An 11,300-nucleotide genomic window follows, 5' to 3' on the forward strand; every position below is an offset into this window, starting at 1 on the left:
AAAAAGGGGGTTCTAACCCCGGGACCCCCTGGATCCGCCACTGCAATATATGGCAATATATTAATAACTTCAATTTCAATGAGTGAAAGTTAATTCCATGTACTTTGCTAAATACAGGAGATCAACATACTTAAATACTGTAACCTGTCTTTTTAGCTCAAGGGCCAAGCGAGCTTTTCTCATCACCCGGCGTCCGTCGTTGTCATGCCTGCGTCCGTCGTCCGTCGTTGTTAACTTTTACAAAAATCTTCTCCTCTGAAACTACTTAGACTGTGATCCCGCTATATATAATCACCTTGTTCTATAAATATATTGATATATGAAATATGTAATATGCACATTGATCTAGACAGGCGAACCAGTCAATGAAACTACGAAGCCAAATTTAACCAAACTTGGCCACAATCATCACTGGGGTATCTAGTTTTAACTAGAGGTTATAAAGAGCCTGTGTCGCTCACCTTGGTCTATGTGAATATTAAACAAAGGAAGCAGATAGATTCATGAAAAAATTGTGTTTTGGTGATGGTAATGCACATCTTACTTTACTGAACATTCTTGCTGCTTACAATTATCTCTATCTATAATGAACTTGGCACAGTATTTTCAGTGGAAAATGTTAGTAAAAATTTACAAATTTTATGAAAATTGTTAAAAATTAACTATAAAGGGCAATATCTCCTAAAGGGGTCAACTGACCATTTCGATTATGTTGACTTATTTTTAAATCTAACTTTGCTGAACATTATTGATGTTTACAGTTTATCTCTATCTATAATAATATTCAAGATAAAAATCAAAAACAACAAAATGTCCTTAAAATTACCAATTCAGGGGCAGCAACCCAACAACGGGTTGTCCGATTCATCTGAAAATTTCATGGAAGATAGATTTTGACCTGAATAACAATTGTATTCCATGTCAGATTTGCTCTAAATGCTTTGGTTTTTGAGTTATAAGCCAAACACTGTATTTTACCCCATTATTCTATTTTTAGCCGTGGTGGCCATCTTGGTTTGATTGCCGGGTCACCAATTTTTTATAAACTTTTGTAATCTTTTACAAAAATCTTCTCCTCTGAAACTACAGGGCCAAATTTAACCGGCCAAACCGTTGGCCACAATCATTATTAGGGTATCTAGTTTAAAAAATGTGTCCGACGAACCCGCCCGTGAACCAAAATGGCTTAAAATAGATCATCGGGGTAAAATGTAGATTTTGGCTTATAACTCTGAAATCAAAGCATTTAGAGCAAATCTGACAAGGGGTTAATTCTTTCCACGTCGAATCCTCTTGTTTTAGCTTTCTTAACTACTTATAGTATATGTCTTAGTTTTGTTCCTATGTTATAGGTCGTACGACCACTTATATTATGTAGACATGGTTACATTTCCTTCATTTGTTCTCTTCTGGATGTTTTCTAATAAACAACCATAAACAGAGGCGGATTTAGCGGGGGCCCGGGGGACCCGCCCCCCCCCCTTTTTGGGAAAAAATTTGGTTGTTTATATAGGGAATCACTGAAGCGTGACTGAAGTGGGCCCCCTCTTAGGTCAGTCAGTGGGCCCCCACTTATGAAAATTCCTTGATCCGCCACTGATAAAGCACCTCTTTGTGTTTAATTTACGGAGACAAGAGAAATGATTTTGAAATTGCCAAATCATGATACAATTTATTTAATCATAATCGTGTTATTTTACATATTTCTTATTCTTCTAGATCTTCAATCTAATTAAAAACCGATATCTCATGCTCCCGTTTTTGATATGTCGCGTGATATCAGAAAACGGGAGCATGAGAGATCGGTTTTTAATTAGATTGCTAGATCTTAAGTAATTCCCACAGAAGAAATTTTTAAAACTTACACACGGTTCTCTCCATAAATCATGTCAACAACCGTTCTATATTTGTACCTGAATAGACAACACTCCAGAACCATATTCAATAAATTATACTTGTTCAACAAGAAACAATATTCGCCGTGTTTACTTTTAATCTTTCGAGTCAAGTCATCGTGTAAACTGTATGTCATTTACATTAGAAAGATAAGAGAAATAATGCGGGTCGGACTCTACAACATGGAATATTCAATATCACAGAATACTATTCTTATTTAACCGAAGCAGAAAAAATGTATTATATTTGTAAAATATCTATAGCAAGTTGCCACTTTTGCACAGCATATACATTTCTTATTAGGCAAATGATGTAACGTAAACCAATTACATATAAGCCACTTTTGACCCATTGAATTTGGAAATCAAAAGTGTCACCAATCTACCAATAACGCTCTTCCAATGTTAAAAACATGATATTAATCAAATGTGCTAAATATTGGCATACCAAATTCATCTAAATTTAAGAAATGAGAAAGATACCAAAGGGAAATTCAAACTCATTAGCCGAAAAAAGACAAATTTAATGATGGCTTAAAACGAAAAACGACTAGAAGACAAAAATAAGTATACAAAATAAAGAATAAAACAAAAAAAATACCGAACTCCAAGGAAAAGTCATATAGGATAGTCCCATATCAAATGGGAAAATCAAAACCTCACAAAAAAATACATTGTCATTGTTGAAAACTAAAGATAGTGAGCAGAACCTCACCAAAAACCGGGTTTTATGATACTTGCTCCGAAAAGGAAAGGTGATCCTGTTCTTAATGAGACACACGTCTGGTCGAGTCGCTCAGGTCAGTAAAATCCGATAATAAGTCTAATTCGGAAGAATAAATTGTTCTTCTAATTTATACTCTTTAGCATGTTTAGGGCTTCAATATTTCATTCTATGAAAATTATTAAAAAAGCTGCCATGATATCTGAGTCGAAAAGATTAATTCGTTTTGAGCTGAGGCAGTCAATGACTTCAAACACTATTTTGCTGCAAGATGGCCTATACGTAGAAGTGCATGGTACAATATCAAAATTTGATGGCAATGATAGGCCTTTAGTTTAACCATGTGATCTATTCTACAGTGATATGCATTTTCTCGTCAGTATACTAGTATAATATCAACTGATACCAAACACTATGAATAATACATAATGGAGAATGCAGGTCAAATATTTCTATTTCTACACGTTTTATAAAATCATAGTTTCAACTGAAATTATAATGCGGTACACCTTATATCATCATATGCATTTATCAATAAGCTGACTAAGATAATTTTGAAGGGTTTACTATTGAAGAATGTTGGTTCTTATCATATATGTCTGCTCCTGTTCAAAATAACTACGTAAAATGTTGAATTATACAACAGACACACAAACTGCGCATCGTCTAAAAACAAGGTTTTTGATAACGTGTTATAAATGACCATTCATTTAAATTTTGTACTGATCACATGGTTATTATTGTGCCTTAAGGAGAGATACCTTTATGCAAACATTCTAACTTGATACCCGTCGTTTTTAAGATATACTACTTCATAGTTAACACTTGGTGAAATGACTCCACATAATATCCTTGCGTTGATTTTAGTAACTATTATAAAAAGTGGCAATGGGTTTTCAGCAAATGAAGAAGATTCAATTAAATCTTACATCAAATCAACGATGGAATGTAAAAATATAACAGGTAAGCTGCCTATGTCATATCTGTTTTATACTTACAATGAAATAACAATCATTCTGATGTAACTCAGGGTTTCTATTTTTATTCTTTTGTGAGATTTGATGCAATTTTATATGCAAAATCCTTATTGTAAATAGCAGAAACATATAGTATTATACGTCTCTGATGGTAGCTTGTGACGGTACCGACAATCACATTACTGTACCAAATCTCCGTTTAGATTCACGCTTCGAAACAAACACCACAATTCCTTTTTGGTTTGCTTTCAAATATGCAACTCATTTTCCGTCTTTTTGTGTGTGTATACCTCAAAACTAACGGGCGTCCGTCCATCAGCCTGTTAAAAGGTTCGAAAAATTTCTTGGTTCTTTTTATTCTAATACTCCTGTATGAATTTCTTGTCAGACAATTTATGAAATCGAGACCAAAATTATAATTAACATTATAAATGCAACAACGTTTGTAGCGTTCATTTTGATTGGATAACGTCACTTTCTTACATGGCATCAATTGACAATTGATGTTATGGGACGTACGCGCAAGCGCAGACGGCATATGACAGATTTTAAATACATGTTTTAACGTTGTTTTCTGTCAGTTTCTTTAGAATGGAGATAACAATATTGTATTGTAAGCTCCGACGGCATAAATTTGGAGTTTGATGGTCGCAAATACCCGTTTACTGTCTCCGCTAACGCATCGCCAGTAAACTTAATTTGCGACCATCAAATCGCCAATTGATGCCGTCGGAGCTTAAAATACAATACAGTTATCTTCTAATTTAACTTTAAATTAGGGGCGGGGTATGTTTTTCCTCTTTAAAAATAATATTCTGATAACCAATTAAAATTTGTTTAAATTTCTGACTCCGACAAAAAAACATACATCCTCTTCCCTCTTTGAAATTAAATGGTTTCTTCCTTATAAACCTCATTAATCTCTACACTCGAAAAATAATTATACCTTAAATATATATCAATTTACATTTAAACAGGTTTATCATTAGCAATGGTGAGGAATGGAGACGTCTTTACTGATGGATTTGGCTATTCCAACATTGATACTCAAACTCCTCTTACTAGTACTACGAAAATGAATATTGGTTCCGTTACCAAAACATTAACGTCGATGATGTGGGCAGTACTCATTTCTGAAGCAAAAGACAAGAACGATACAAGGTTTTTACCAAAACACTTCATTACTTAAATTTTAAAAATGTAATCGACAAAAGATAGAAAATAATACAGAACAACAACAACAAACAAAAACACAAAGAAACCAACAAAAATAAAACTATAGTAGTAATAACCTTTCGTTTTCGACAGTACTTGGTACCTATTCCATACGTTACACTATAAACACATTCAGAGCGTAGAAAAAAATGAGTTTTAACGGCACAGATCACCACAGATCTGACGTGAAGATAAATGGTCTAAAAGTAAAAGGCAAAATTCTGAAAACATGTCAAACGACATTGACTGACGACTACCAACATTGCAGCAACCTCCAACTAATCAATCTAGCAATGTTGAATATTAAAACGCTTTGAAAAGGGACAGTAATAATATAGATATTACCCAATCGATGGAGAGTTGTCTCATTGGCACTGATACCACATCTTCCTATGATCTATACATGTCGAATAAGACTAGTGTAACTTTGTTCAGATCTACATGCACATATTGTCAATACTGGTAAAAGAAACGACTATGAGTATAATTACATTGTAAATGCTATATATGTAATATATGTAAAGAATCTCTGCTGAGTTAATGAATATGGTAATTCCTTTTCAGCATTGACTGGAATACAAAAGTAAAAGATATTTTTGGCCCCAACTTTAGATTAAACGACAGCTGTAGAGCATCGTTAGTGTCTTTGGAGGACTTTCTGTCTCATAGAACCGGCCTAGAATCAGCTGACTTGTTGCTTCAAGCAGGAGAAGGAGGACATCGGTCACGTGAAGACTTACTTAAGTATGTGGTTTGATTTTTTTTAATATTCTTTAAACAAGACAAACCAAAACAAAACTCAAACTGTATTCAATTCTTTATTAAAAAATATTAAATTGTTAAGCTTTGTTTTATATACAGAACTTAACGTTTGCAGTACACACCTAACACATAAGGACAAAACTGCAGTGTGAATTTGAAATATAAAAAGACGGTGTTCTATGTATTTCAGTATAAAAAAAATAGAGCATTTGTGTATTGCTATTAAAAAATTTTAAGGTTCGGGAAAAGTAACACATGTATTTAAGTGTTTTTCATTCCTGTAAACTGTTATTACGTATAAAACATATTTCATGATTACTGACAGATTAAAAACATCAAAAATATAACCAAAAAAAGTTAATATTTTCTATTCATTTGAATGATCTAAAACAAATAAAGATGTGAATTTAAACAACTAATAACTATCTTCTGTTTCATCATATGTTTCAGTAACTTTAAAGAATTGGAATCAGTAGAAGAATTCAGAGACGTATTTTCCTACAGCAATATTGGTTTTGTCATGGTGGCATTTCTGGCAGAAAAGATTGGTAAAAAACCCTGGGAAACTTTGATGAGAGAAAAAATATTTGAACCTCTAAATATGACATCAACACTCTTTCTTACAGACCAAACGTTTTCTGAGTTGGCGACTCCATACTTGTTTGATGAAGAAAATGGAATGGAAGAATCAGATGAAAGTATCTATACCGCGTGGGTAATATTTTCCAGAGTCGTCTATCATATAATGAAATTATTGTTTCATAGTTTACATGTCGGGACCTTTATATATATATATACATCACTGAAGAGACATATATTGTCGAAATCTAGATCTGGTGTACTATAGATATATTGACACCGAATGTTTGTGGCACAACATCGTAGCCACTAGTTAACAAATTTATTTTTCCTGTGACGTATTAAATTTATATTCAGATCCATTTTGTTACATCTTGTGATCAATTTTATTTGGCAATCGTCAATGGCAGTCAGCAGGGTTAAAGAACATCAGTTGTTCGACCTGTTAGTCAAATGCGTTTTGTTTAAATATACTTTTTCACGTTTTTGGTCTTTTGGAAAATGTTGCTTGTGTTGTTTATAGATCCTTCTACAACGAAATTTGTTTGACATGCACACGTATAAAAATTGCGGTTTTTATCCAACGCAATCATAGGTTTGAACGTAGTTTTCAATTTAGACTCGTTTATATATATATATATATATACTAGAAGATAACTATACCATGTATACGGCAATGGGTTTTCTCATCGTTGAAGGCCGAACGATTGTCTATTATTGATAGCATTAAATTAATTGAAGTTTGGTTGATAGAAAATTTGTCTCCTTGGCGATTATACCGTTTCTACTTATTTTTTATGTAGTTAAGGATAAACCGTGACAAACACATCTTATGGCACAATTATCTACCGAATAGCACGAAGTCTGGATGCAGCTAATACTGTGACCAATATTATCAGAGGATTTGGAGACACAATCCCTAGAGATCAAATAAAGGCAACAGTAGTATACCGCTGTTCAAAACTCATAAATCCATGGAAAAAAAAACAAAATTGGAGAAACAAACTAAAACTGACCGAAACGCATTAAATATAAGAGGAGATCAACGAGGCACCATTAAAATGTTACATACACAGAAACGGACTAAGCATTAGACAAAATTCTATGAGAATAATAAATAACATCAAAACCCAATACATGAATTTGGGATAGATAAGTACCGTGACACGTCTTATAGTAATGTGAATTAACACTCAAAACATGAAGTTTGGAATTTTCCATACGAACTATATATATTCCATAACGGACCTTACAATAAAGACCAATTGCAAATACAGATTACCATGAATACTATTTGTAACATATACCAAAAACACTTAAAAATAAACAACAACTAATAGTGCGTACATAGAAAAATAAGATGACTCCTGTCCGAAGTTCTATATTTGTGAACTGTTACGAAGGAACAAAGAAATTTCCTTTGGTTATTGTTTATTGATTTAATATTTCCGTAAAAGTGTTTGCAGTGCCGCAAATGACCTGTCTAACAGTCAAAGATTTCAAAAATGCAAGCAATTATGATCCTGATGGAAGTTTTTTTGTACCATATAATATGTCAAACCTTTTAATATTTTAGAATTGATCTGTTCGGTCCTACTGTACGTGTTTTAGTACCCAATGTAAATATGTCAAACCTTTTAACATTTTATTATAATTGATCTGTTCGGTCCTACAGGAAGTGTTTGTAGTACCACAATATTAATATGTCAAATCTTTTAACATTTTAGAATTGACCTGTTCGGTCCTGCAGGAAGTGTTTGTAGTACAGCAGACGACATGTCAACACTTTTGAAATATCTGACCTCTGGTGAATATATGGATCAATTGGGCATTGACGATGATGTATTTAATAGCCTGTTTAAGCAAAAAAGTATATTACCGAAGTCATTCTCCTCTAGATACAACTTGGAGTACCCCCAATTTCCTATATCATTCGATGCCTATGGATATGGGATGGCCTGGTTTTTAACAAAATACAGAGGTGAGGATAACTGCACATATAAATACTAACAGACAAAAGAAAATTGAAAAAAAAACTCGTGAAACAGTAGATTAAAGTCTACTTAAAGAGTTTGAACCAATTTCTATTGAAATATTGTCACACAAGAAGCATTTTCGGAAGTCTTTTGTGTTTACTTCTATTTAAAATATTGCAGCTTAATGTGTTATTTTGAAGTTTTCAATACACGTTGTCTTATATATCGCTATAGATGCAACCTTCATAGAAATCTGTAAACTGTAAAATACATTGCTTTCCAATTAATAGCGGAGGTCTAAGGTTCGGTCCTAGTATACACTAAATACATGGAAACAGGCATTTGTTGCTTCTCATCTCATCATTCGGTGTTTTGTAGTAAAACATACTGGTTTACAGGCGTACTAAATTAAAATCCTGGTACTTTTGATAACTATTACTCGGAATCATTATACTATTTCCGGTTAGGATTCACATGAACATTTACTTAGAACTAGCAAGTTAAAAATTTTGCCCAGGGAATGGGTTAAGTAAAAAGCAGATATGGATATCCATATAACATTCACATTTTCTGATCATGACATGCCTAAAGTAGTCGCCACTGACATTAAACAGCAAGCCATCATCTTTTTATTGTTTTGCATATTTCCGTCTATGTACCTCGTTTATGTTATTTTCGTTACTGGGGTACTGTTTTGTCTTGGCCTTTCGTCACAAGACGTTATCCAAAAAATTGTTGTTCGCATGAATGTCATATCATTACACCGGCACTTGTCTCAGAATTTGTTTTTCCGATGTATACCTTAATATAACACATATATATTTATAGTTTGGGGCATAACATCTTAGCCACTAGCTAATTGTTTCTGTTTAGTATTACAGTTATATTAAGATCCATTTTGTAACATCTTGTTATCAGTTTTATTTGGCAGTCGCCAATGGCAGTCATCAGGGTTAACGAGCATCAGTTGTTCGACCTGTTAGTCAAATGCGTTTTGTTTGAATATACTTTTTCACTTTTATGGTCTTTTGGAAAATGTTGTTTGTGCTGTATTTAGACCCTTCTACAACGAAATTTGTTTTACATGCACAAGTATAAAAATTGCGGTTTTTATCCAAAGCAATCATAGGTTTGAACATATGATTATATATATGTGTGTTATATTAGGGTATTTTGTATTAAGGTTTATAGGGGGGTAAATTTTTGACACAGTGCCCATGTATCTTTTTATCATTCGTCGAGATCTATATCACACACGTTTTAATGTATAATATTTATACTATACACATTTATACATATTTTTTTTACAGATTTGGACATGTATTTCCACACTGGAGGATTATACGGATTTACCTCAGTTCTCGGATTTATTCCAAACAAAAATATTAGTGTGTTTCTAAACTCGAATGGCTTAGGAAAATCAGGTTTCCGTAATATCATGCTTCCAACCATGTATTATATCTTCGATACATTACTGGAGCTTGAACCATGGCTAAATGAAACAACAGCATGTAGCTACCCATCACCATGGAATCACATTCCAGAGAAGAACACGACAGCGAGAAATAAGACACAAATTAACATCTCCGAAACTAACAGATTCATTGGAAACTATAGTAACTCTCTGTATGGTGATGCTTCTGTTTCAGTTATTAACGAAACGCTTACACTTCAATATGGTAGATTACTTCACGGAACGTTATCTCATCTTTCTCTAAACATATTTAACTTAACAATACTAGAGCCTTTGAACAAAGTGGTATCAACTTATATGATCGTTACTTTTGAGAGTTTTCACGATGAACAGTTTCATCGACTTCGTTTCGATATACATCCTATGTTTGACAGAGTTTCTCAAAACGTTAACAGAGCCAGTGGTGTCGAATGTTCCTTTCTATTATATATGATTCTTGTTCTGAACTGTTTAGTTCTAGTTTCAAAGTTTTAATAAAAGACGAAACATGTTTGAATGTAATGATAATTGTAACATTTGTAGTCTTTTGTTTAAATATTTTATATATATATTTTACCAGTCATAATATAATATAATGGGATCTGAGTTTTACATAGCTAAGGGAATTTTCAATTTGAAAAAGTTTACGCATTTCTGAAACTGGCAGATTGGTACAATGTAAATAAGATTTTCAACTGGACAATTAGTATAATTATAAGAAACATATAATGAATTGAACGGGAAATGCATAAGTGGAATTTTAAATTTGAAAGTTGTAAACTCGAGTTTAAGACAAGTTGTATCTTAACAATCAAATTGATATGAATGTCGTCCTTTCAGACGTATAAACTCATCATAGATACCAAGATTGAAATTTTGTATTTGCGCCAGACTCGCGTTTCGTCTACAAAAGACTCATTAGTGACGCTTGGATCTAAAGAAGTTTAAAGGACAAATAAAGTGCGAAGTTAAAGAGCATTGAAGACCATTTTTTTAAAAAGTTTTGCCAAATACAGCAAATGAAATATATTCTATAAGTAGAAAAGCCTTCGTATTTAATCATTTGTAAACAGTTAATTCATAATTATGACCATATCAATGACAATTCACGTCAACACAGAAGTGCTGACTACTGGGCTGGTGATACATTGTACCCTCGGGGACTACAAACTTCATCAGCATTGGCATCGACCCAGTGATTGCAAATAAACTCGTCATAGATACCAGGATTGCACGTCTAGCGTATGGAATGATAAGCCTGGTACCTTTGACAACTGTTGAGGAGCAGTTGACATTTCTGGATTTTACCTGACTGTGTCCATACAAAGTCAAAGCACAAACATACCGAACTTCGAGGAATATTTAAAACAGAAAGTCCCTTGTCAACTATCAAAATCAAAAGCTCAATCACATCAAACGAATGGATAACAACTGTCATGTTCCTGACATGGTACATGCATTTTTTATATGTAAAAAATGATGGTTTTAACCTTGTTTTATAGCTAGCTAAACCACTCACTTGTATGACAGTCGCATACAATACCATTATATTGACAACGATGTGTAAACAAAACAAACAGACACAATAGGTAAAAATGTCAATAAATTTGGGAACAACAGTCAACAATGTGTAATAATCTTAATCACAATAAAAACAAAATAATTAAGTAACGAAGAAACACAAAAAGGCATATAGGCAAAATTGAAAGACAATAAAAT

At 33.1% G+C, this 11,300-nt stretch overlaps 1 protein-coding gene across 1 annotated transcript; it reads left to right on the forward strand.

The window, feature by feature from the left end:
* Positions 1-3,452: 3,452 nt before the first annotated feature.
* On the forward strand, positions 3,453-8,162 carry LOC134701846 (uncharacterized). Its single transcript, XM_063562966.1, has 5 exons — positions 3,453-3,582; positions 4,574-4,757; positions 5,376-5,555; positions 6,024-6,284; positions 7,880-8,162. Exons 1-5 carry the CDS (start codon positions 3,453-3,455, stop codon positions 8,160-8,162), a joined length of 1,038 nt encoding a protein of 345 aa, XP_063419036.1.
* Positions 8,163-11,300: the final 3,138 nt, after the last annotated feature.

The sequence above is a fragment of the Mytilus trossulus genome, unplaced genomic scaffold (genome assembly GCF_036588685.1).
Source record: "Mytilus trossulus isolate FHL-02 unplaced genomic scaffold, PNRI_Mtr1.1.1.hap1 h1tg000350l__unscaffolded, whole genome shotgun sequence".
NCBI classification, from domain to species: domain Eukaryota; kingdom Metazoa; phylum Mollusca; class Bivalvia; order Mytilida; family Mytilidae; genus Mytilus; species Mytilus trossulus.